The following is a 27391-nucleotide window of genomic DNA, read 5'->3' as shown; positions in this document are numbered from 1 at the left end:
TATTTCAGTATGTCATTCCAGAAGATAAGCATTTTCTGTTTCTAAGCATGCTCACAATACCAATTCCACGATGCACCTAAAAATCACCATTTCCTTACTGTCTTCAGAAATACTGCTACTGTCCAAATTCCCAGTAGACTCATGAATGCCGTAGACATGGTAATTGATTTTGTAGTTTGTATACGCTTCAGTCAGGATTCGAATACGGTTCACCAGTGGCGGTTGAGTGGTCTGTCTTTCCTGCCTCGTTTCTGCCTGTTGGAAACCGGAGTGTCTGTCCTACAGCTTGCCCATTGCCGAGACTTTGCTGACTGCACGCCCATGCTCTGGTTTTGCACATTCCGAGAGCTTTGTGTTTCCTGTAAGTCGGTAATCGGATCTAGAGTTTTAGTCCCAATCAGGCTCGTTTCTGTTTATTTGTGACCATTTTTCTTGGTTTAGTTTCATTGTTTTGCCCCTTCACTTTGTAGGCAGTAGGGTGGCCCCCCAGGCACACACAATGTCTGGTTATCCCTCTTCGTAGCCATTGGAGACCACTGTCTCTGTCTCTGTCCGGCTGTGCCCTGAATAGCAAGGAATAAACCTGGGCACGTGCTCTGTTTACCGGGCCGGCTCCCCTCTTTCACGTACCAGCCAGTCCCTTGCAGTGGCCCCCTGTGTATCAGAGTGGAATTGTGCTACCTGTGGTTTCCAGAGGCAGGCTTTTCATAAGTAGATCGCCAGGCCTTTCTTCTGATGTTCTTCTAACTGGACTCGAACAGCCGGCCTCCAGTGGACAGCCGAGTGTACTAATCGCTCGCCCCACCAGGGCCTTCCCTTTACTTCCTAGCCCTTCTGCAGGTCTCGTGCAGTGCAGAACTGTTTCAGGTACACATAGGACTGGTTGGTTGCAAGCGATCTTTCAATGCCAGTGTCAAATGGTTGCTAGATATTTTTTTTAGACTAACTATATTTCGCCTCATGTTTCAGTGGATTTCCACAGCCTCGCTTACTTGTGTTTTGCACTCCATTAGGTTGTTCTTCAGATGTGTTGAAAGTAAGGCAGAGGGGAAGCACTGGTGTGGAAGTGTCCCGTGGCAGGTATGAATCGTTCCTCTGTTTTCAAGCCTGCTGTGTTAAGCGTCTTTAATATCCAGCAGAACCCGAAATGAATGACCTTGGCGTCCAGTATACACTGGCGTGTGGGGCATCAAGCGGCCTTTGAAAGACAGCTCTTTTCTTTAAGCAAGGTAGGCCCTCACTGAGACTTACTTTCAGATACTACTGGGTGACATTCAAGGTGTAACATGTGCCCTTCTCTCACTTACATTCCCAAGTATTGTTCCAGGTCTTGAGTGTAGCCAGTATTCTATTGACGAAAATTTTGACCAACCTCAGCATTTTTTTTTCATAGATGGATAGATACCTTACTTGATATCGACCTAGTTTAAGTATAAATCTTAAGCTTCTAGAACAGTGGTTCTCAACCTGTGGGTCGAGACCCCTTTGGGGGCGGGGTTGGAGGACCTTTTCACAGGGGTCGCATGATTCATAACAGTAGCAGTTACAGTGATGAAGTAGCAACGAAAATAATCGTATGTTCCTCACAACATGAGGAACTATTAAAGGGTCTCGACATGAGGAAGATTGAGAACCACTGCTCTAGAATGTTAGAACTAGAAGAGACCCAACAGATGCGTCCAGCGCAAGGATCTCATCTGGCCGATTAGGACTTGCCTTTGGCTTACAGAGGTGGCCTGCCTTCTTGTGGCCAAGGTCTGGCTTGAACTCCTGATTCTAGATTCCCACAGTGAGACCCTCCTCAAGCCAAAGTCAAAGCCAGCCTAGTAGGATGCTGTCCAAGTTCATCAGGAAAGAAGACTTTTCCTGAAAAGTGTGCTTGGTGACAGTAATGCTTTAAAAGTAATGCTGCTCAATCTAAGGGTCTCGGCAGTTAGTAGACTGAAAGCCGTGGTCCTTCACCTAGTGTGATTTCAGCCTCCAGTAAACATTTAGTAATGTCCAGAGCTGCAAGGTCAGCAGTTTGAAACCACCAGCCATTCTGCAGTAGAAAGATGAGGCTTTCTAGTCACATAAAGATTTAGTCTCAGAAACCTGCAGGGCCAGTTACATGTGGTCCTATAGGGTGGCTGTGACTCTGATTGCATGAGAAGGCAGTGTGTTTAAGAGATGTTTCTGGTCGTCACAACTTCTGGTTGTCACAACAGGTATCCAGCTTGGAGAGCCAGGAGTCCTGCCAAACATCCTATAATATGCAGGACAGCCCCCCAATCAAAAATGATGTAACCCAAAATTAGAGTGATAAGGGTGAGACACCTTGGATTAGCAGGAGAAGTGGAAATATGTCCAATATATTAATGGAAACTCTATAATCTTTTCATTTGAATGATTCTTTTTGATTGCGTGTTGACTACTTTTCTGAAAGCCCAAAGAACCTATAATCATTGACAGAGAAGGGACCAAACAAAAGCATTGTTTAGAAGATATTAACTTGGCGTTTGGTACATGGTCCATTCTAGAGGCAGGTAGTTGCCCCAGGACTGTTTATAAATATGGGGAGGTTTGCCGTGTTTCCGCATGCTCTGGAAAAGGCTGTCTAGATGTAAGCATTGCATCAGTATTTTATATTGAGATCCATTATTTCCTTTACCTTTTAGGATCGTCCCTCCCAAGAACATTCTGTCACCAGCAAGGGTCAGGATGCCTCCGAACTATTTCATCCTCTTCCCAGCCAGCAGAGAAACCCGTTCAAGGTTCTTGACAAGAATCAAGAACCATCTCTCTGGAAACAGCTCATCAGGGGTGAAGACGAGGAAGAGAAGGCTGGTGGTGGTGCGCAAAGAGAAAAGGAAGACGCTAAGCTGGCTCGAAAGCAGGAACAGAAGCCTGGATCTAAAGGCTCGATGGAGAGCGCTCCGTCAGCCGGCCCGGGGCTGAAGAAAGACCCATCTGCAGTTCCAGAGAAGCAGCACGAGGAGAGAGCAGAGTTTCCGTGTGAAGCCAAGGAGTCCGAAGATCCACACCAAAGAGACCCTGCTGCTGTTAGACCCCCCAGGTGCTTGGGGAATGGCCCAAGAGAACCACCGGCGTCTTCTCAGGAGAAATCAAATGGGCCGAGTGACGATGCCCCAACAGAAGCAGAAGCCTGGAGACAAAAGGAAACCAGACGTTGGCCTGTAAATGGCCGCAGTCAGAATCCAATCCACAAGCCCCAGAAAGGGGGCCACCTCAGCAAGGAGCAGCCCAAGCCTGGGGAGGCGACCGAGACAAAAGCAAAGGAGGACTCGAAAACACAGACGGCCCCAAAGAGGCCCCCCGACGAGAGGTCCTGGGCCCCGCGGAAACCCACTGCAGTGCCTGCTGCACCAGGACCAGCTGCCCGCTCTGTGCCCGCAGCAGCAGCAGCAGCAGGCCTCTCCGTGAGGGAGGGCGGGAAAGCCGACACAAGCAGCGATGACAGCCAGGAGCAAGAGGTTGTCTTTGTTTCCTCTAAGCCAGGGAAGCCCCTGCGTGACTTGACTTTGGACTCACGGAAGAAGGACAGTCTTAAGCTGCCTCGTCAAACTGAGCAAAGAAACATCTCTCCCAACTCAGGTGTTTCCCACCAGGCAGAGCCGTCAGACCCAGCGGCCCAGCGGGTGTATCTCACAACACAGCTGAGACAAAAGCAGGTACGTGCTGGCTGGTGTTCCGTGTTAAGGTCAGACCATGGCTGGTTGCCGCAGGTAGGGGGACCCCCAGAAGGGGCCATGTATTCATGTGGAAAAGGTCTTGTCAGTGGAGATGTTCATAAAACCTTTTCCTCCTTTCCATGTGCTTCATTTAAAAATTGGGAAATCAGCTGGGCCTTAAAAAAAGCTTTTTTCACATATGTGGTGAAAAGACTAGTTTTCGCATTTTAGGATTCAGGTATCCATTGCTTAGTGTCCACAGTAAGCTTAGTGATGTAGGACAGTGTGTGATTTGGACATTGTATGAACGCATTAAAACCCTGTTGGAGCCACTTCCAGTTGTCCGTGTTGTTGCTACAGCTGCTGGCAGAGGCCAGAGGAGGGGCTTCTGGGAGCCGGCAGCAGCCGCAGTGGCTCCTGAGAGTGGTGGAGCAAGAGGTGGCTAGTGGGGGAGCGGAGAGCACCCAGTCCTGCTTGAGGCCGCCGGCCTGCTGGACAAAGCCTGAGGGCTCATGGCCAGCGCATGTCCTCGGCCTCACCCATGGGCCAGTGCTGCGGAGTCTGGGGGTAGGGTCTTTACAACCACCCAAACCTCAAAACCCAAATGTTGCCACAGAGTTAATTCCGACTGTAGCAACCCTACGTGACAGAGTAGATCTGCCCCTTCGGTTCCGAGACTTTACAAACCCTGTCAGGAGCAGATAGCTCCGCTCTCTCGCAGAGTGGCTGGTGTTTTTGAACCTCTGGCCTTGGGGTAGCAGCTTAGTGTGTAGCCCACTGTACCACAAGGACTCCTTTAAAATCACTATGGGGAAAATAAAAGAAGGCAGTGGTGTTTCTTCCCCCCGTTAAAAACAGTAAAAAGGTAACCCCCACAGGTACATGATACTTCAAAAAGTTTGTGGAAAGACTGGGCTTTTTCAACACACTTTTGAAAAACCCTCCCTGGGACCTAACGCCGGGGCTTAAGTGGAGAGGAAATGTTTTGAGAATGATGAGAGCAATGAATGTACAAATGTGCTTTACACAATTGATGTATGTATAGATTGTGATAAGAGTTGTATGAGCCCCTAAAAATAAATAAGTAAAATAACTAAAAAAAAAAGAAAAACCCTCCCTGTATACGTAGACAGCTGTTATCCAAGGGAATATAAAAGACACACCCGTAGGTTACTCTGAAGCGACCCCTCTAACAGCTTTAGGGGAGAAAACTCCACTTCATGAGACCTGTTTTCCAGAGCACAGTGGCGTCCGTGAACCTGCAGGCGCTTCCAGACAAGGGTCAGAAGCTGTTTGAGCAAATCCGGGCGTTGGAGGAGGCACTCGGCACGCTCACCCTCTCCCCAGAGCCAGGTAACGGGGTTCTGCCACAGCGCTTGGGGTCCAAGCGAACTTTCAGAGAGGCCTCTGGGAGCCCTTTTGCTAAAAGAGAAGAGATTCCCTCACCCTCCCATTGTATTCTCCTTTGGACTTCTAAAGAAACAAAAGGGGTTTCCCTGGGCCTAAGCTCCCTTCCCCATGATGTAATCAACCGTTAGCATCTTCCTTTCTCTCGGAGAGCTTCTCTGGCTTGTTGGAACATCGATGACCCCACCACCCCAGTGGCCTCACCCCCACCCATCATGGTCCCTTTTCTCATCTCTGACTTATGCTTCCTTTTGTTTCTGAGCAGGGACTAATGAGAAGAGTAATACTCAAGTCCCCCAGCAAGGAAAGAGTAGCAGCATCCAAACGACCACGGGCCCTGGCCACTTAGTGCCTCCCAAGCCCCTGAAGAGTCAGGGTCCCCGGCCTTCCGGATCTCTAGGGCTAAATGCTGGAGGATCCAGTCAGTCCCGTGGAGGTAAGACTAGAGGGCCTGGGCCTGGTGTGAACAGTTACACCTACAAACCCCACAAAACTCACGGCCATCGAGTCAGTGCTGACTGAGAGCGACGCGATAGGACAGGGTGGAACGGTCCCTGGGAGGTTCTGAAACCGTGACCCATAACGATGGGAATAGAAAGCCTGGTTTCCTCTCAACGAGTAGCGAGTGGTTTCCAGCGACTGACCCTGTGGTCAGCAGCCCATTGCGTAGCCACTGCGCCACCAGGGCTCCTGTGACACCGGCAAGCACCTGATAAATGGCTTTATGTCTTGCTGGGAGAAGCTCGTCTTGAGTGTCACTTGTCCAAGGAATGAAATGCTGGTGCTCTCTTGAGGTTTGAACTGTGTCGTTTGTCTCTCAGCGCGGCCAGAGACTGTGGACCATGTTCACCACCGTTCCGACCAGCTGGCCTAGTGCCTAGACCACATAGTGTTCTAGGCAGTGTTTGTGAACGAACACTTAACTCACGTGATTAGGTGAGCTTACGCGAACAGGAGAGAAAATCGGAGATGATCTTACTCCTTCTTGAGTGTGTGCACGCACGCATGCACTGGGAGCAGAGGGCTGACGCAAGTGAAGACCTGTGGCTAGTAAGCCCAGAGCGAGCAGCAACTCCTCTTCAGCCAACGGTTTCCATCCGGGCCCTTCCAGAAGAGCCGTGCATGCAGAAGTCACTGCAGAATGACGAGCCCCAGTGAGTCTCAAAGTTGGAAGATGATCATTTGGTTTGCTGATCAGAAGGCAGGTGCTCAAGTTGACAGGCAGGGACCATAAACGCTAAAGCCAGTCTTTCTCTCAACTGTTAAGTGCTAGAGCTATAGAAAGGGAACAAGGGAGAAGAAAGAGAAAAAGGAAAGTAAGAAAGAGTTGAAGAGCTGCCTGTAACAAGGGGCGAGAAGTGGACAGAGTGCCAGTTGAAGCCCGGGCCACCCTGCAAGGGAAGGGAGAGGACGGACTTGTTAAGGCAGCATGGCAGCGTGGGCTGCTCAGACGCCTTTGGAGAACACTGTGCTGTGACAGCATCGCTTAGTAACACAGTGATGGCCGAGCCACCTACGGTTTCTGGTCAGTGCACGGTGCTTTGCATGACACAGAATTGCCTGTTTTGCATCTCTAACCAGGACTTGCGCAGCTTAGTGATTTATGCATCGGGATGCTAACTTCAAGGTCAGCCTTCAGAGCCACCAGCCTCTCAGAGGGAGAGAAACCTGAGGCTTTCTACTCCCGTAGAGATTACAGCCTCAGAAACCCACAGGGGCGGTTCTACCCTGGCCCGAAGGGTTGCTGTGAGTGAGAACCAACTCGATGGCTCTGAGTGTTGTTGTTGTTGATGGTGGTGGTGGTTAGCCAGGGCCTAATATTTGTTGTTGTTTTAGGGAACACCCATGTGAACTCGGGCCATGCAGGCCAGGATCGCCTTCACTCGGTGTGGAAAATCACAAGTGAAGCCATCGACGAGCTGCATCGGTCACTTGGGTCTTGTCCTGGTGAGACGGCGGTGGCAGAAGATCCTCCTGGGTTGAAGGTGAGCCGGGACGCCTCCCAGGGCTGCGTGCCCTGGAGCAGCGGGGCCAGCGCCCAGGCAGACAGTCGGCTCTGGACTGGCGGCCCAGTGCCGTTCTGTATAAAGGACTCCTTTAGGGAGTCTCAGTAGGTGCCACAAGGACGCAAACGAATGGCTGATCTTATGGGACTAGTTGAGGCAAAGTGCATCCACAGGAAACCTGAAACAATTAGGAAACGTCTTAAAGACAAGAAAGGTATGAAGTATGTATGGATTATGATAAGAGTTGTATGAGCCCCTAATAAAATGATTTTTTTAAAAAAGAAAGGTAAAAGCGTGTATCTTAACAACCTGTAGATTGGTTATGAGGTGCAAAGGGGATTTTCTCTGTAAAAAAAAGGTGTGTTCACTCGAGGTCAGTAGTTATCACCTGCCTATTTTACGCCTTCAGGGCGTGGTCAACCCAGTGACAGCAGAGAAGACAGAAGCCCAGCCCTGCCATGAGTAGGAGTGGTGGGAGGCAGGTGCAGAGATTGGCCTTGCTAAATGATAGGGTGGTCAGCACCGGACCCAGGGCCTAGCAGCTGCATCACGGAGCAGACGGACTGGGAACCTGGCATCGAGACAGGAACTGAGCGTGAATAGCTTAAGAGTCACTATACAGCTTTGAGAGGGTGTATTATTTTTTGGTCACAGAGTGAAAGAGAAACTAAGAAAGGGCTCCAAAGGAAGACTGGCTGGTGTGTGTGGCTGGCATTATGGGCCAGCTGGGGGCTGTAGCGAAGAGATTCACATTTAAGAGATAAGGAGAAAAAGCCAACTGAATGGCTGGTGCAAGTAGGGTGACCGGACAATGGTCGTAACTGGGAGCGGTAAAAATGGGCTTCAGCTGCTTAAGCAGACAAACCAGGACCGTCTTCATTGTAAGGCTGGACAATGAGCCTACATCAGGGTTCCCCCCCTCAACAGTTCTATCGGCATCTAATTCATAAAATTCATAAAATCCACTAGTACAATCATCACCACAATTGGTTGTAGAACATTTTCTTCGGCCTTGTGAGATCAGGGTGTGTGATTAGCCACAGTGAAAGAGCAGGCCGAGTCAAGTACTTCTGGGGGAAGCGGGCAGCTTCTAGGATGACAATTAGACTACTGGGGATCGCTTCTAAAGAAGAACAGGAAGCAGAGGAGTGGAGCACAGGGCCCAGGTAGCTGGGACACAGCCTGGCCTCTCTCTCATCAGGCACTTCGTATGTAACGTTTGGCTACTACCTTTGTTAGGTCCCTTTGCTTCTGCATCAGAAGCAGGCATTAGCCTGGCTACTATGGCGAGAACGTCAGAAGCCACAAGGAGGCATTCTGGGTAAGTTTGGCATTATAATAAGAGCCAGCATTTACTGAATGCGTAGACATTATGCTAAATGTTTTCTTTATGTTGTCTTAACTAATTCTCACAACAAACCTATGGGGGAGATTCTCTAATTCCCGTTTTCCAGAAGAGGAAACAGGTGGAGAAAGCACCTTCAGCAGCTTGCCTAAGAGCACACAACTAGTGGCTCCATCCGAAGTTCGGGTTGTAAGCAGGGGAGGCTGCCTCATCTAGCAGATGAAGCAGAAACTCAAACTCCCTGCCAGCGAGTAGAGGGCGACTCATGGCGACTTTGGAGGTCAGGGTAGAAAGGTCCCTGTGGCTTCCAAGGCTGTAATGCTGTATGGGAGTGGATAACCTTGTCTTTTTCCCGAGGAGCGGCTGGTGGTTTCAAACTGCTGACCTGTGGATCACAGCCCAACCCATAACCCCTGTGCCATCAGGGCTCATTTTAGAGCAGTGGTACTCAATTTTCCTGATGCCACGACCCTTTCAGACAGTTCCTCGTGTTGTGGTGACCCCCAACCATAAAGTTATTTTTGTTGCTACTTTATAACTGTCATTTTGCTACCATGATGAATCGGGCGACCCCTGTGAAAGGGTCATTCGACCCACTAAGGGCTCGCGACCCACAGGTTGAGAACCTCTGTTTTAGATGAAGCAGAGAAGTTTATTCTGTAGTGGCCCATAGGCTCTGTAGATGTGGAGGGCCAGGGCAGAGACCAAACTCCTCCCACCAATGCCCAAACCGAGACCTAAATGGAGCGTGGACTGTCCCCGGTGCTCTGCTCCACCTCGCACTGGAGAAAACCACTGCGCCTCGCACTGACTCCAGGGAAGGTCCCATAGGGAACCTCTTTTCTCCGGTTGCTTACATCTGAATTGCAGTGTGAATCCCTCTGGGCTGTGGAGAGGTCAGGCCGCCAGTGCCTTAGCAGCCCAGGAGGCTGGAAAGGAAGTTTTCCATGCTTTGCCTTGGGACCCAACAAGACACTGTCCAAGGTACTTAACTTCCATGACAAGTGCCCACTGTGGCCTGCCTCATTAACTCCTTTTTGGCCCAGGGGCTCCCCAGAGTACCCCCAGGCTTGACAATTCACCAGCAGCATTCGCAGAGTATCGCCATCTTTATGGCTATACCATATTTATGATCATGAGAGATACGAAGGGAAGCAGCACATGGAGCAAGGTTCAGGGGAAACAGGTGTGAGCTTCCAGGGGCGTTTCCCAGTGAACGCACCCAGGACACTTCACTTTCCTACTGCTTGCTTGCCAAGTGGAGTGTTAACAACCAGGGAAGCTCATTAGACTCAGCAGCGTGGGGAGCTGGTCACACAGGCAGCCTTAACTTGACCTATACGAAAATTCCAGCAGAAACCATATTGTTTCTACAGTTTATGCACAGCAAGCCACTGTTATCTGCAATTGGGATGGTGAGAACCTTCCCCAAACCCAAGTTTATTTGGCCTTTTGAGAGATAGCACTCAGGCCTGCTACAGTCACTCTTCGGCACAGGGTAGAGCCCGAGTTTGCACCGGAACCCTGCTCTGTCATTTTCCATCTGGTATGTTGGAGTGATTATTTTAAGTTCTTAGAGTGGCCAGACGGAACCTGGGTTTCTTCATCTATTGAAATGAGAATAATAGTCAATAGATACGCCTCGGTGGTGGCCAGCACAGTGATAGTACCCAAGAAGTGCTCATTTGCACCCCGCTTTGTGAATTGGTGCAAGGAATGTTTGGGGCTGTTAAGGCAGTAGAGGGCTGTTTGAGAAACTCCATCTCCAGAAATGCGGTCATCCCTGTAAAGTCAGTAGTAGGAGATAGCTACTGGATCTTTTGTTTGGGGGTTGATAAAAAGACCAGACAACACCATCAAATCTAACTGCCCCAGTTGGTTCCTAAGACTGTAACTCTTTATAAAAGTAGAAAGCCAAGTCAGTGTTTCGCAAAGTGGGCAATAGTGCCCCCTTGGGGGAGGGGGCACAGGAATAATCCAAAACCAAACCAGATTCACCGCCATCAAGTCAGTGCTGATGCATAGCAACCCTCCAGGAGAGGGCAGAACTGCCTCTGAATTTCTGAGACTGTAACCTTTATGAGAGTGGAAAGCCCTGTCTTTCTCCCACGGACAAGATGGCGGTTTCAAACTGCTGTCCTTAGGGTTAGCAGCCCAGTACATAACCACTATGCCACCAGGGCTCCTTTGGAATGATCCAGGAGCATGGTGAAAGCAGAAACCTACACTTTATTCTGGTTTATGGGCTTACTGTACAAACATTTTGCAGGGGGTGGGGCACTGAGTAATTTCTTTTTTAATGTAAAGGGGGTGGTAGGCCAAATAAGTTTGGGAACCTATTGTGTAAATGCATACATTAAATAGGTAACAATATAGCAAGGAGACTAAAATAAGATCCAAAGAATGTTTTCAGTTTCACAAGAGTTGTAGTAAATGTCTTTGACCTAGATCTCAAAATAAATAGCAATCACTACGTGTCATTTTAAAAGGGAGATGAAGGATTAATTGGCTTCGGCGATAGGGACTGGAATTGCACTGACACCAGAGAGAAGAAGACTATATGTGTTTGCCAGTGGTTATTGTTTCTTGAATCTGAGCTGATTTTTTGTTGTTGTTTTTTTGCCCCAAGTAATTAACTCTCCTGTTTTTTCCAACCCCAGCGGATGATATGGGCTTGGGAAAAACCCTGACAATGATTGCTCTTATCCTGACCCAGAAGAATCAAGAGACAGACAAAGAGAAGGACAGGAACTCCATTACATGGCTTTCTAAAAATGGTATATGAAAGTGCCTTAGTAGCTTGTCGCGTCCTAAATCATTGAAGCCAGCAAAAGGGAAATGTTTTAAACTTGAGGATGCTTTTGGTCATGCTTAATTAACCTAGAAAACCAGTGTTAGCCTACTTTCTTGTGCTATCATTTCTGATGCCAAGTGTGCTAATTATATGTTCTCTAATATAAACTTAGCTTGACATGCAATTGGGGTAAAATTTTTATGAAGAAAGCTAGGGCTCTGGAAGGCCTAATTTAAGTGTAGCATTTATTATTTTTGTTAATGGTGAGGCTAGAACTACAAATTTATGTATCGTTTTTCAGAAAGGTCTATTGTACATTCCAATGGGTACCACCAGAGAGTAACTAGTTTCCATGTGATCTACAAACAGAAATGACCAGGAAGATTATAGATCATTTCTGCCTTGTCTCCTCCTGTGTCTTCGTATTTCAATGTCTCACAATAATTTCAAAAAGATCTTATGTGTAGGCACACCACATATAAGTTGCCATGTACACAAATAGAAAACTCAGCTGGTTAGAGAGCTAAGTCACCTGAGGCTGTCTACTCTCAGGGCCTCTAATGAACCTCACCGCAGTTGGGTCACATGTCTGCACAGAGTAGGAACACACACACACACACTGTATTAGCAGAGGCACAATGGTACTAGTGATAGCGAACATTCCAAACGATTGCTTGTTTCCCGTGAGAGGGTTTTGTATTTATATTCTAGTGTGGATGTACATCAAGTCAGGCTCCTCAGAAAAAAACTCGAGATGCTACCCCGAATCAAGTCTGGCAGAGTGAGTTAGGAAGCAGTCTAGCTTCTCCCCTCCGGCTACTCTGTGGGACTGCATTGCCTTTTCAGACCGAGTCTGTGCACTTCTCCCTCAATAGTCTGGTGGCCCTTTGACATTTTTATGGGAGAAAGTAAATCACTAAGTGCTTGGGCTTAAGAGCAGCAGTTGTTTAAAATATTGATTGGAAGAATAATGTAATCAGTGAAGAGAAAGAAACAGTGCCGGCACAAGCTCAAGTTCATGAATCTAACTAGGTGCTGATTTATTTTTCTCACTCAAGAGTCCTCTCACTTTACTTCTCATGGAACACTCATTATCTGCCCAGCGTCCCTGATCCACCACTGGAAAAATGAGGTAGAGAAACGTGTGGGCCACAGCAAACTGAGAATCTACCTCTATCACGGACCAAACCGGGATCAACGTGCAAGAGTGTAAGTGCAGAAAGACCCCAGTCTTCCAGCGGCTCAGCACCTTGGTGCAAGGACCCACATTGACCTGGACTGATAGGGATGGGTAGGAGAGACCACGGTTTATTTATGAAGCCCAGTGATATTTGTAGGAGGCTGTTGTGGTTCAGAGGGAGACTTCTTGCCTTCATTCATGTGAGGGCCATTCCAAGCTGATGTGTCTCATGTTCAGTCTTCACCGGCAGTGGTCTCATAGTGTAGTCTTCAGTGTTGCTACGATGCTGAATGTGTTTCAGCAGGTTTCTCAAAGTGGGTGACACCGCCCCTGCAGGGCACTGAATCCATCTTGAGGGGCTGCAAAGGCAGACACCTAACTTTGTCCTGGATGATGGGCTGTAGTACAAATGTTTTCATTGCCTGGGGAACGCTGAGGGTTTTGTTTGTTTGTTTTCTGAAAGGGGGGTGTGTGTGGTTGGCTAAATAAGTTTGGGAGTCTATGTCTAGACTAAGACAGACTAAGCAGAAAGGCCTGGAGACAGACTTGTGAAAAATCCACCAACGACATCTCCATGGATATGTTAGTCTGGGTTGACTAGAGAAATAAGTGCAGAGACACTCATATGTTTGTGAGAGAACTTTATATCAAAGAACAATGGTATATTAAGAAACATCCCAGCCCAGCCCAGCCCAGATCTAGTCCATAAGTCCAATATTAGCCCATGTCTGATACTAGTTCATAAATTCCTCTTTAAACTCACACAGTCATGCGGTAGTGCCAAATATAGGAAGATCACAGGTCAGTTGATAGAAAGTCTTGTAGATCCAGTGGCAGTGGAAGCATCTCAGTGCTGGTGTGGGTCTCCACATGGCTACTCTTAACTCCAGGGCTCTGGCCTGCCATCAGTGTGTCTCTATATGGTTTGTCAACAGGAAATGTAGTGGAGAGAGTGTGTGTCCCACCTCCCGGGAGGGAGGAAGATAGGAGTTCCCAGAATCCTCAGGAGAAGGCCATGCCCACAAAGATGCCTCAATGGCTGTGACCTGATTGACAGGCTAGACTCCACCCCTTTGCCAGTTGACAGATTACATAATTGCCACAAGGGATCACAGTGATCCAATCCCATTGTGCTGGGGCTGGGGGTGGGGTTAATATAAGGTGGGGACCAACTCCCCGGCGGCGGCGGCGGCGAAGAGCAGTGTTTAATAAAGGCCACAGGCATGTTTTCATTCTTCAGACTGTGCTAAGAAGTGCCCGTGAGAGAATGTGTTCTTTTGATGTTTCTTTGTCCCCGTGAGGAGCCCTGGTGGCACTGCTGGGTGAGCATTGCACGGCTGACCCTAAAGTAGGTTCAAACCCACCAGCCGCTTAGAGAGAAGAGGCTGTTTGCTTGGCTCCCCTGGAAAGCCTCCACAAGAGCGCTGTGAGTCAGAACTGACTTGATGGTAGTGGGTTTGGCTTTGTGGCGGAAGGAGCCCAAAGATACCTTAGCCGTCAGTCAAGTGGCAACAAAAGTCCCCCTGGGAAAGGGCTGTGTGGTAAGTATTTCACAGCTGCTGAATGTCTGCACTCAACTCTGCCTCTCTCCCTTCATTTGAATGGAATCGACCTAGTCTTACTCAAGTGACTGATAGCTGCCGTTCTTCTTGATGCTTTTTCCCGGGTGTCACCAAGTCAAGCCCAACTCACAACAACTCTACAAATGTCACCGCAGACACCACAGGCTCTGCGATCTCTGTGCTCATTCACGCTTTTCTTCTGAGGCACCCAGGGTGGATCTGAATCGCCGGCCGCTCAGTGTGGCCCCCCCAGAGGAACCTACTCTTGATATTGATGGACTCCATTTTTTCATGTGTGTTTTTCATATATGGACCAGGTTGGAGTTTGATCCTCAAGGGAATGAGTCTCAAAGAGGAAAGAAAATGTTTCTCTAGACGTAATACGAAGTCTTATTAGTCTTTGCCCTTAGGTTCTGAAGGCGTTGTTTTCTGCTTCTAATCGTGATATGTGGATCTGGGTGGAATCACTTGCTGATCTCTTCAGGTTGTTCCTACTTCTAGGCAATCGCGCTACCCAGCCTCCAATACTGGATATTTTGTCTCCTAAATTAGGGGGTAGCAATCTTTTAGGGGTGACTTGCCAAATTTGTACCCCACCAACTCTCATGACTGGGAGTCACTTCCGCAGGGCAGCAGTGGCTAGCTACGGGCCCCCTTTGTCATAGAATACTGTGAGTCACCCGCATGTATTCTAGAATGTTACTCAAAGGTAGGTCTCCCTGGATGTGCACCTTGATTGTACTTTGGTGGGAGTCACAGTGTGGCTGGGAGGCTGATTGAAATCATTCTCCATTATAGCTAGAGTTGAGCTGCTAACTGCAAGGTCAGCAGTTCAAAACCACCAGCTTCTCCACAGGAGAGAGATGAGGCTTTCTACCTCTGGTAGACAGTTACAGTCTTAGAAACCCACAGGACAGTTCTGCCCTGTTCCAAAGGGTCACATCAGCTCCATGGCAGCCAGTTTAGTTTAGAGGGATATATTAGTCAACATGTAGACATTGCTTCCTTTCTAAGTCAGCCATACCATTTTAATCAAAAGTATTTATTGGAATTTTATCAGATACACAATACCCAGGGATGTCAAAAACGTTTATGGGAAAATAGAATTAAAAGATAAAAATATATAAACTTTGTTTCTCAGCATTAGTCAAGATCAAGACACACATAAGTTTTGATAGCCATTCAGTCCATCCCTAAAGAAGAGAGGGTCCTGGGAATTTAACCATGTCAACCCAATTCATTTTATATTAACCAAAGGAAAATGAGTGCCCTTTAAAGATTTTTTTTTTAAGATCAGGATACAAAAAGTCAGAAGCCAAATCAGAGCTGTCAGGTGAATGCCTAATGGTTTCCCATAAAGCTTCCATCTGATGGGAGAAGTGAGCAGACGCATCGCTGTGTAGAGAAGGACTCTGGTCAATGGTTCCCAGTGGTTTGTCTGCCGAGGCTCTGGGAACTGTCCTGAAACGATCTCACAGTAAGCAGATGCTGTCATCCTTAACCTTCCAGAAAGTCAATCAGCAAGATGCTGTAAGCATCCCCAAGCACTGTTGCCATGGCCTTTGCTCGTGACTGGCCCTCTCTTGCATTGATTGGACGGACTACGACCTCTTGGTAGCCTTTGCAATCCCCTAATGCACCAGCACTGTGTCCCACCTGTTTCCTATTTCCATTCTTCCTTCTTTCCTAACACAGGGTGATTCCATTCTAGACCTGAATGGTAACTAAGGGCCATAGTCCCGGGGGTCCCATCAGTCTCTTATCCAACCGGGAAGCCTGGTCTCTTATGATACTGTTCCATATTTTTCTCCCACTCTATCCAGCACCTTCAAATGTGATAGTTTTCAGGGCAGTTGGTAGTGGTACTCGGGCGCCATCTAGTTCTACTGGTCTCAGGGTTGTAGAGACTAACATTTGCACGATCTATTCAGTTTTTATCATTCTTCTGGGAGGGAAGACCAAAGTTGCACTCGTTATTATCACCAAAGTAGGATTTAGAACCATATCTCGGTGAATGACGTGAGGCCACGTGACCTTGGTGCCCTGGGACTATAGTCCTGGTTCCTTAGACCCAGAGACTCATTCCCTCAAGGAGTCTGGTTATGTCTAAGAAGTTTGCATAACTTTTCTAGGGGCTTTTTTTTTTTTTAACTGATGCTGTATTCTTCTTAGTGCCTCAGATTAGATCCTGTTCAGGCAAAGTTATTTTGGTGCAAAAATGTTTTAAATTTAAATTCATGCTTAGTATTTCTATATTATGCATTTTTCATGAACTTTTCTGGACTCCCCACATAAAGATTCATAGGGAAAACATTTGTGCTTTTCATTATAAATCTTTCTGTAAAATGTACAAGCAAGATAACTGAAAGCAGATAGCACATATATGTATGCCTACATGTCAGTAGAGTCCTTGGGTTTGCACATACACATAAATTATGAACGGTAAGGAGAACGCTGTGCTGATTTGTGGGTAACAGTGATTTGAGGGTTTCTTACTACCCTGGAACCTTAGCATCATCTCATTTTAAATCCTTGTTAAGCTGCACATGCATCACAGCCAGAAATGCTTCCCTTTTGGCTCAGTGGCTGGGAAGAGGCTGCTCTGGCTACAGTGACAAGACTGAAAATGACCAGAGGTCAAGGCCAGGAGCCAAGTGGGTGGGTCAAGCTTGCCTCTCCAAAACTGTGGGTGTGGATAAAGGCACAAGTTAGTGAATTCTGCCATCTGCCTTCCCACCCCATAGGCATAGGTGTCTAAGAGGGTTAGCTATACATTACCAGAGTTCAGAGGAAGACCTTGTACCATTTTCTGTGTCTTGTCTGTATGCAGCCTCGCCTCCTATGATATCGTGATCACGACCTACAGCCTTCTGGCCAAGGAAGTTCCCACAAAGAAGCAGGAGGGAGAGGTCCCAGGTGCAAACCTCAGTGTGCAGGTGAGGCTGAAGGGCTGTCAAGAGTTCATAAAACCACCTTCTGGTGCGGTCAGAGCTGCCCTACATGCTCTGCTGCTGAGCAGAGCTCCCTGACCCGTCTCTCCATGACGGAGAGTGGGATTTGGCACAGCCCCTACTTGTTTCTGAAAATGAAAGGTAGCCACATGGTCATTGTAGGAATATCACATGACTGTGTGATATCTTGAAAATTTTATTTCAGAATATTTGGGGGTATATCCTTTGGTAGATTTTTTTATTGATTTATAACGATGGCTAGTTTTAAAATACTGCTGTTTGGGCCTTACTTCATCATTCCCTGCCTCCTTTTCTTGCAAACACCCCTTCATTCCCACCCCCAGAAAAAGAGACTCCAACTCCCCTCGCTGCACTTGGAGCAGATGCTCAGTGACAATCACAGGCCAAACCTGAATGTTTGCAGGAGGGTTCCGGCAGAGTAGAGGGGTTGTTGCTAATCACTGAAAGCCTCTATCCCCAGGAAAAGTGTTATACAAAAGATTAGTTCTTGGAACTGCTTTCAGTTTTAGTACAATAGACTAGTCACAGATTAGCAACTCTGACTTCCTACAGATGAGTAATCTTTGTCCCCCCATTCATTTGCGGATACATTTCAGAACCCTTTACATGATATGCCGGGCTTTTTATTATGATCTTTCCCCTCCCGCCACATCCCACAATTCTTGCTGCACCATTCTGCCTGTGGGCACTTCACGGGTGCTCCATCACACCAAGGAGGTGTGGTTCTGCCCGACGGTCGCACTGTGGGGCTTTGTTCTTCCTTTGTTGGAAATGCTACTTGTGCTCCCCCAGCCCTGGCCCCTTCGCCCAGGCTAATTTGCTTTTCTCTGCTCGAGAAGCCCTTTCTGGACCAGCATTCCCTCTTTTGGTTGAATGCCTTCTATAGAACCTTGCGCTTCTGTGCATCATAACAACCCCATCCCCACCCCCCACAAAGAAAGCAGACAAACTTAGACCATTGAGTCGATTTTGATTCATAGCAACCTTATATAGTGTTTCCAAGGCTGGAAATACTTGCACGAGCAGATAACCTCCTCTTTCTCCCGAGTAGTGGCTGGTGGTTTCTAACTGCTGACCTTACAATGACCAGGCCGATCCATAACCTACTGCACCACCAGAGCGCCCTACATATGCCATAGTACTCCATCTATTCCACAAGTATCTCTTCCGAGCCAAGAAGCCAGGTGACGCACCTGGCTGCTAACCCAAGAGCTTGACACCACTCTGGATGAAAGACATGGGGATCACTTCAGTGAAGATCGCAGCCAGGAAAGCCCACGGGCTGTCCTGCTCGCTCTCGGATGGAGCCTGGAGTTTGCGAGTGGACCCGGCAGCCCCTAACAGCAGTGCTCTGAGCCAGGCACTATTCAAGTGTTGGCGTGAGCACAGCAGGGAGCTGACTGACTCCTGTTGAGCACTAAATCGTGCGTGAATTTATTGCATATATACCATATTCACATTGCCTTTATACTTCCTTTTCTCCCCCACTAGATTGAACTCTTGAGATTAGCAACGGTCCTTTATGTCTGGCTGCACAGCTTCCATATAACAGTGGACTTTTTGTAAATGTTTAGGGAATTTTAGTAAGTGCAGGAACTATTTGGTTGACTAGGTGAATCCGCAGGCTGAACATCTAGCATCCTTCTGGCCCATGCTCGAAAGGTATGGAAAGAATGGACGAAAATAAACTTGAGAAAACGTTTTACTATGAGGCACCTTAAGCGGAAGCACTTGGACTTGCAAGTGACATGTGTCTCAGTGCCTCTTGGGAGTTTCTACTTCTGGTTTCTCAAACGTCAGGCTTGTCAGTGTGCCTGTCATAGCCCTCGCGTTCGGAGGTAAGAATCAGTCCCCCATACTTGCTTGTCTGTCCCCCCTCCGTGTGAGCCCATGTGCGTGGTTCCATGCTGTTGTTGGAGTTTACTTGTCTTTCTCAGGGCATCTCAGTACCTTTGCTTCAAGTGGTGTGGGCCCGAGTCATCTTGGATGAAGCTCACAATATCAAGAATCCCCGAGTGCAGACGTCCATAGCAGTGTGTAAACTCCAAGCCCATGCCCGCTGGGCTGTCACTGGGACCCCCATTCAGAACAACCTGTTGGACATGTACTCGTTGCTGAAGTGAGTAAACCGCAGACCCTGTGGGTCATCCTTCATAATTACATCACGTCTTGTGGGACAGCTCCTGGGCCAGCCACATTTCTCACAGAGCAGAAGGCAAGCCCGTCAGCCTTTCAAGGACGGAAGGGTTACTGTGGATGAGCAAACCTCTGTTGACTGAGTGGCTGACCCAAGATTTTGCTTAGGCTCCACCCCTGTGCTTACAAACAGGACAGTTTGAATGAAAGGAAACCGCTTTCTGTTTTGGGCGAATTTTGCCTTTAAACCACTTGGCTTGGGTGTCGGAGCTATAATTTATTTGAGCAAGCAGAAAAGATACTGATTTTTTAAATCCATCCTTTTATTCTGGTCAGCCCAGAAGAGCATTTGGAGGTTTCTTTTTTTAGCTACCCTTTGAAGTTTCCAGAGTAAATTCTAGCCATTGTAATATGTCCTGTTGTGATGGATGCTGTGGACATTGCTAATAGGAAAACTCATATTTTTGTAATGTTGTTTTCTTCCTGACTGGGCTGCCCTTTTGATGTGCCGTCCAGAGAGCTCTGCTATGAAAATCATTTTCAAAGATGACTGGATGAGAGCTGTAACAGAAAGTCTGTTTGGGTTTTCATTTCATGTCTTTGAATCTTTGCTTTATCCTCCCATACCTCTCCTTCCCCACTCTGCCCTCTTCCCATGACGGGAAAAAGATTCCTCCGTTGTTCCCCGTTTGATGACTTCAGTCTGTGGAAGAGTCAAGTTGACAACGGCTCAAAGAAAGGAGGAGAGCGGCTAAGTATTTTAACGAGAAGCCTTTTGCTGAGGAGGACAAAGAACCAGCTGGACGCCACTGGCAAACCTTTGGTAAAATCTCACTCACACCTGGCCCTGGGATGGGGAGGAGGAGGGCGGGCAGGGAGGACGGCCACGTCTGGGTCTGGGTCTGGGGCTGAAAGTCCTGCTGCTGTGCTTGAGGAGCCTCTGAATCTACCATTTTCCTGAGAAAGAGGCTGTTGGGTGATTGTCCCACGCCACGTGTTACAGCGGGCGGCTTTGTATGGACGCACAGAGGCTGCTCTCCTTGGGCAGAGCTGGAGCAGCAGCTCGATCCTAGCGAGGTAGTGGGTGTAGCATCCTGCCCACCTGCGTGATGATGAGAAGGACTGTCATCTCTTCTAGGTGCCGCTACCCCGGCGTCAATGCCAGTTGCACCACTTAAAGCTCTCAGAAGATGAGGAGGCTGTTTACAAAGTCTTCTTTGCAAAGTCCAGGTGTGTGCGGTGGGGAAGCACCCACGGGTTGCTGCTTCTTCCCATTTGCACTTGGTTGCGAGTTGAGGGTCATGGTTCCTCTAACTCTGTTTATGATGTTGTTGTTCGTTGGTTTACCACCGCTTCCCTGCCTTCTTTTCCCTTTGGTGGCTTTTATCTTCCCTTACATACTTGTTGAAGGCTTTTGAACCTGTTCTCTCATTGGTTTCCTGGCACAGAAGCCCTAGGTTGGGTGTGGGCACTATGTACCCCATCTCTCTGGGCCTCGTGGGGCTGTACCGGGAAGTTACCTCTCTTTATTCGACTGTTGGTTGGCAGCATCTCGCTGGGAGCTTAGGCAGCAGAAATAAGCAAACAAGCAGAGACTGCGCTGTCAGCCTGCACGTCGCCGGCTCTGTGCTCTCTCTAGCTCCTGTCCTTTCCTGATTTGCAGTCACTCTTTCCATTGGGACTCTTCCCTCCAGCGTGAATACATTTTCTCTCTCTGTGCCTCGTGTGTATTATTAGCATATTTTTTTAGAAATGCCTTGATTTAATCAATGATTCCTTTTTATGATCTTTGACAAATGCTTGCTTTGATAATGACATATCACGAGCGCATGTCTGTCATTTTCCAGAGCTCTACTGCAGGCACTGTTAGCAGCGATTGTAAAGCAGTTTAATCTTCCGTGCATTTTCTCTTTTGACCTGAGGCAGGTCCGCTTTGCAGTCCTACCTAAAAAGACATGAAAATGGGGACAAACCGTGTGGAAGGAGCCATGAAAATCCCTTCAGTAGAGGTAAGCAGTGGGGCACTGCGAACGAAAGTGGATTCAGATTTAATGATATAACAGCTATATGAGATCATGAATTCTTGTTATCAGAGACTTGACCTTAGCCAGGAACCTGAAGCCAAAGTAAACTACACAGATTTGTTAGACACAACATCTAGTGATCTAAGCTAACTTTTCATGATTGTCTAAATCTCTATGGTTAAAATGCAGGCATAGAAACCACAGGAGCCCTGGTGGCGTGGTGGTATGTGGGTTGGGCGGCTAACCCCAAGGTCAGCCGCTCTACCAGCTCTTCCGAGGGAGAGCGACGAAGCTTTCCGGTCCAGCCCCAGAAGCCAAACAGGGCCGCTCTGCTCTGTCACGTGACATCACCACGAGGGAATTGACGCAGTGGAAGTGGGTGGGGCTATAGACAAAGTTAATTAGTTATTACCAGGGGCACGAGCTGGGGTAGAAGGGAATGGGCTAAACGTGATGGAAACCTTACATTGATTAAGGGCAGGGTTGCACAACCAATTATGATAATTGCTATCAAGTTGTGTACCTGTAAACCCTGATTTGACAGAATTTATATGATAGATATTAGTGGCTGCTAAGGCTACTTATGTATACCCAAACACCTCATGGAACATGGGTCCTGGGATTGGAGGTTGTGGTTTCGTGGGGCATCACGGTTAATTGGCCTAGTAATGTGCTTGGGGCTTTGGTTCTACCTCCTAATTGGTTGTGCAGTGCCTGGAGTCTTAACAACTTGCAAAGGGCCACCCAGGATACAACAGTTCGTCTCGACTGACCTAGAGACACAAAGGAAGAAGGCAAGTCAGGAACAGGAGGAACATATAGACTGTGTGTGGCTAATTACCTTCCATGAACGGCTGCCTCCTTTGCCAGGAGACCAGAAACGCTGGATGGTGCCCAATAACTATGACTGAACAATTTGATCAGTGATTCCAATAGATGAATTCTGATCAAAAGAGGAGAGATGTAGGATGGAATTTCAAATTCTCAGAGATTCCAGACTCTCTGAAGCCATGAAGATCAGATGAACCCTTGAAACTATTGCCCGGAGATCATCTGTCAATGTTAAACCAAAAATATCCTCCGAAGTCTTCTTAAAACCAAGTCACGTTTTAACGTAACGAGTAGCATTATGCCCTTTCAAGAACTACATCGGATCAAATGACAACAGTAACACTAAAGACTCGCTAGGAGCCTTAGGAGGCATGAGTTATGTTGATGGGGAGGAACAACTCGGCAAGGGGGAGTAAGAATACACAACTAGAAGACTGTCGTCTTCGTCACTAGATTGGTGATTGTCCTGCTCTGTATGCACTCAACAAGAAGAAGATGATAAAATGTAGAGAGAAAGCAAAACAAACAAAGCCTAGTTAGGTCTCTAAAGAGAGGCCCGGTGGGGTGACGGTTAAGCTCTGGGCTGTCGGTGGAAAGGCTGGCTGTGGGAGCACCCACAGGAACTGCGTGGGGGGAAGCCCTGCACTCTGCTTCTAGAAGGATGGCAGCCTCTCTGGCGGCCGTCTGTCATTTGGGGCTGCTGTGAGTCAAAATGTGACTGAAGAGTGTCACATCACACGTCTATAATGAAGTGCTTCATTTGGCTTGATTCTTGGTTGGTACAGAGTGGCTTATAATTGTATTGTCGAATCTCTAACCTAAGTATAAAACATGATTGTTCAGTGCTTGCTTCTGCCCCATGTTTTTCTTTATCAACCCTGGACTATTTCTTATGGTTTGTTTTCTCTTTTGGAAGTAGCCCAGGAGTTTGGATCGAGTGGGCCTGGACATCCCATGGGGGCAAACTCTCAGAGATCCAGCACCGTCCACATATTGTCACAGTTGCTGAGACTCCGCCAGTGTTGCTGCCACCTGTCTTTACTGAAGTCGGTAAGAAAAGCCCTTAGCATACTGCCTTGTGGCGTAGTTGTTACGTGCTGGGCTGCTAAACTGCAAGTTTGAAACCACCGGCTGCTCTGTGGGAGGAAGATGGGGCTTCCTACTCCCATAAAGAGTTAGTCTGGGAAACCCACAGAGGCAGTTCTACCCTGTCCTGTAGGGTCGCTATGAGTCAGCGCTGTCGAGTAAGTATATCGTTGTGTGGTGCCTCAAAGAGGCCCCCAGAACAGGTACTGTGATCTGGTGTGCTAGATCAAGGGACATTGTGTTTGAGGATTTCGGGGGTCGGAAGAGGGAGGGTGGGGAAGAGAGACAAGGTCCTGCTGGCACAGTGGTTAAAGTTCTCCCCTGCTACCTGGAAGGTCAGCAGTTTGAACACGCCAGCTGCTCTGCAGGAAAAGGATGTGGTCATTTGCCTCCATGACAGTTTACAACCTGGGAAACCCTATGGGACACTTTTGAGTCAGACCTGACGGACGCCATTGAGTTTGTGTTTAGAGTGAGAGGGAGCTTGCGTATTTGCTCTTGACAATTCCATAGGGTCTTAGGACAGTGGTTTTGTTTGTTGGTTGGTCATTTCATTAATAATCTAAGTTTCAGATAAGTATTGGAACTTTTATTGTTGAGAATATACTTAGCACAACATACACCAAATCAACCATTTTTATGTATACCATTCTTTGTACTTCTCTGTAACATTGATAACATTCTCACACTGTGCCATCGTTCTCACCAGGTTTTCTGAGTTCCCTCAACATAAACTCACTGCCTCATAAGGTTCCCATCTAATCTTTAAAGTTACTGTTCAAGGGGGGAGAATAGATGGATGGATGGATGGATGGATGGATGGATGGATGGATGGATGGATGGATGGGTGGGTGGGTGGGTGGGTGGGTGGGTGGATGGATGGATAGATAGATAGATAGATAGATAGATAGATAGATAGATAGATAGATAGACAGACTAATGGAGTAATGGAGTAATGCAAGTAAGTTACTGTTGTCTGTTTGATCCCACATAGGCAGTTCTTAAAAGAACATAATGCTCAAGGTAGAATTTTTACTCGCTAAGCTAAACTATTGTTTGATTTAAAGAAGACTTCAGGAGGTATTTATGATTTACGGTTTAAACCTGATCTCAGGGCAGTAGTTCCATGTTCATCCCCGTCTTCATGGGACCCAAAAGTTTGGAGTCCATGAGAACTTGAAATTCTACTCTACATTCTCCTCTTTGGATCAGGAATCATTGACCCATGGAATCATTGCTCAAAATGGTCAGTAGTGGTTGTGGGGCACCATCCAGTTTTTCTGGTCTCCTGACAAAGGCAGCAGATGTGCCTGGAAGGAAATGAACCACACGTGTCCTCTTCCTATTCCTGACTCGCCTACTTCCTGGTTGCTCTGGGTCAGTAGAGACCAACTGTGGTGTCTTGCTTGGCCACTTGCAAGCTGTTGAGACCCCAGGTACTTGCCTCACAACAGAGTAGGAGGTAGAGCAGAAGCTCTAGACACAATAGGAGGCCAACTGTCTTATCACCCTAAACCTCCGGACCAAGACACCAAATCCCATGAGCGGTGTGGTTACACATAAAAAAGATTAGCAGCTACTGGAGTTTGGGGGGAATTTTTTGTCATTGTTTAGAAAATATCTATCACAATTTTTGTCATTTCAACTTTTCTTAATGACCATAATTACAATAATTGTCTAGACCCACCCTTAATCAGTAAAATGTTTCCATCACTGATAGCCTCTCCTTTTTCTTCTGATCACCTCCCCTAGAAACCATTAATAAAGGTTGTCTCTGAACATTTGTCTTTCTTGACTTTTGGGGGAAATGAAGTCGTACACTATTTGTCCTAGTCCAGTCAGCTTAATGACTTACGTCAAGCTTCCTCCACACGCTAGCATGGATGAGAGTTCATTTCTCCCGCTAGCTGAGTAGGAGTCTATTGAATGTATTGTGTGTGGCCACATTCTGTTTATTCACTCACTTATTGATTTCAAGTCTCTGCTTTCTCATCTTTTGGATGTATACTTAGGAGTAGAATTGCTAGTTTTATTTTTGTTTGTGAGGAACAGCCACACTGCTTTCCATAACAACTATAGATAAGGGTTCCAATTTCCACACATCTCAACCAGGTTATTTTCTGCTTTTTGGATTTCCTTTAAATCTTAGCCTTCGCTCCGCTCTTCTTAGTGGGAGTGATTTGTGGGTTAATGGTTAATGATGCAGAGCACATGTTTGATACTCATTTGAAACTCATCTTTGATGAAACTGTTTTCCGTTCTTTGCCAGCTTTATGACTGGGTTATTTATCTTTGTACTGTTACCAAGAAATATATACTTTTTGACGATTCAATTCTTGCCAAATTGTTTTGTATCAGTAGCTTGTCTTGTTACTTTTTTTGGTGAAGGCTTTTGATCAATAATAGGCTTTGTTTTGTTTTGTTTTTTTGGTCATGAGATTTATTTATTTTGTCTTTTATTGTTTGTGGTTTTGTGAAGATTGGTTTTTCTATTTCTGGAAAGAGTGCTGTTGGGATTTTGACTGGGATTGCACTGAACCTCTAGATGTGCTTGGATAGTATTGACAGCCTAAGAGTCTTGTCTTTCAATCTATGAACCTGGAACATCTTTCCATTTATTTGTCTTTAATATTTCTCAGCAGTATATTACCTTTCAGTACATAAATCCTTCACATTCCTGGCTAGATTTATTCCTAGCATTTAATTCTCTAGATGCTCGTGTAAATGGAATGGTTTCTTTAATTTAGCCTTTCAGATTTCTCATTGTTGGTATATAGAAACCCAGCTGTTTTTTATTTATTGACCTTACAACTTAGCTAAATTCTTTGGTTAGCTCTAGAAACTTTCGTGTTGACTGTTTGGGGTTGATTTAGTTATACAGCAGTGGTTCTCAACCTTCCTGACGCCGGGACCCTTTAATACAGTTCCTCATGTTGTGGTGACCCCCAACTATAAATTATTTGTGTTGCTACTTCATAATTGTAATTTTGCTACTGTTATGAATTGGGCGACCCCTGTGAAAGGGTCGTTCAACCCTCAAAGGGGTCACGACCCACAGGTTGAGAACTGTTGTTATATAGTAGACAATATATTGTCTACAATTAAAGATAATTTTACATGTTTATTTTTCTCTAATCTGGATACCTTGATTTTTCCTTTTTTCATGTCTGAACTGCTTTGGCTACAACTTCTAATACAATATTGAACAGAAGTGGTGGAGTGAGCCCCCTGTCTTCCTCCAGATTTCAAGAAAAAGACTGCTTTTCTCCATCAAGTATCATGTTGGCTTTTGATTTTCAAATATGCCCAGAATCATGTTGAGGAATTTTCCTTTTATTCCAATCTTTTTTAGGGTTTTCATCAAGAAGTGTTGTTGGATTTTATCAAATGCTTTCTCTGCGTCTGTACAGATAATTAAGTGGTTCTTTTCCTTTGGTCTTTGGATACGGTCTTTTACGTGGGTTAGTTTTCTGATGTTGAATCATCCTTGCATTCCTGGAATAAATTCCATTTGACCTGGCATATGAATTTTTAAATCTGCTGTAGGATTGCTTCCTGTTGTTTCGTTGAGAGATTTTGCATCTCTATTCACTAGCGCCCTAGTGGAATAGTTAGCTATGGACTGAGCTACTAACTGCAGGGTCAGCAGTTTGAACCCGCTGGTCACTCAAAGGGAGAAAGATGAGGCTGGCTGCTCCCATGAAGTCCAGAAACCTAAAGAGGCAGTTGTACTCTTACATGGTTGCTCTGAGGCGGTGAGTTTGGGGTGGGTGGATTCTGTTCACTTTTATTTTGTTGAGGATTTTTGCATCTACAGTCACACGAGATATCGGCCTATAGGGTTTGGGTTTTTTTTTTCCTGGTGTCTTTGCCTAGTTTGGGTGTCAGGGTTAAGAATCTGCCCATTTCTTATAGGTTGCACAGTTGTTTATAATAGTCTTTTGTAATTCTACTTTTTCATTGTACCAATTGTATTGTCGCCTCTTTCACTTTTGTATATTTATATTGTTTCTTCATTTGTCCAGCCAAAGAATGATCAGTTTTCAAAACGTCTTTTCAAAGAACCAATTGTTGGTTTTATTATTCGATTGTTTTCCTGTTTCTTAATTATTTCTGCTCTAAGCTTTGTGGCTTCCTTCCTTTTACTAGGTGTAGGCCCAGTTTAGGAGCTTGGTGGCATCATGGGTTACATGTCCGGCTGCTAATGCAAGGCCCACAGTTCAAAACCACCAGTAGCTCTGAGGGAGAGAGATGAGATGTTCTACTTCCATAAAGATGTGGTCTTGGACTCCCACGGGCAGTTCTACTCTGTCCTGTACGGTTGTGATTTACTGGCACCAACGTGCCGGCAGTGGGTTGGAGTTCTCTGTGAGGCTT

At 46.7% G+C, this 27391-nt stretch overlaps 1 protein-coding gene across 2 annotated transcripts in view; it reads left to right on the top strand.

The window, feature by feature from the left end:
* Positions 1-27391, top strand: part of TTF2 (transcription termination factor 2) — a 45746-nt gene that overhangs the window by 9065 nt on the left and 9290 nt on the right. The window contains exons 4-17 of one of the 2 annotated variants that reach the window (XM_045283731.1): positions 1014-1080; positions 2658-3671; positions 4910-5024; positions 5344-5514; positions 6915-7063; positions 8324-8405; positions 11090-11206; positions 12282-12432; positions 16796-16901; positions 18875-19056; positions 19743-19896; positions 20212-20303; positions 21000-21082; positions 22848-22978. In XM_045283731.1, coding sequence (XP_045139666.1) covers positions 1014-1080; positions 2658-3671; positions 4910-5024; positions 5344-5514; positions 6915-7063; positions 8324-8405; positions 11090-11206; positions 12282-12432; positions 16796-16901; positions 18875-19056; positions 19743-19896; positions 20212-20303; positions 21000-21082; positions 22848-22978 — 2614 coding nt within the window. Of the gene's footprint in view, positions 1-1013; positions 1081-2657; positions 3672-4909; positions 5025-5343; positions 5515-6914; positions 7064-8323; positions 8406-11089; positions 11207-12281; positions 12433-16795; positions 16902-18874; positions 19057-19742; positions 19897-20211; positions 20304-20999; positions 21083-22844; positions 22979-27391 lie in introns of both variants that reach the window. The other variant, XM_004714866.2, reaches the window with a different exon arrangement.

This window comes from Echinops telfairi, unplaced genomic scaffold (genome assembly GCF_000313985.2).
Source record: "Echinops telfairi isolate 266 unplaced genomic scaffold, ASM31398v2 ScPeMD7_7466;HRSCAF=8504, whole genome shotgun sequence".
NCBI classification, from domain to species: Eukaryota; Metazoa; Chordata; class Mammalia; order Afrosoricida; family Tenrecidae; genus Echinops; species Echinops telfairi.
This window is presented reverse-complemented; position numbering and strand designations above follow the sequence as displayed.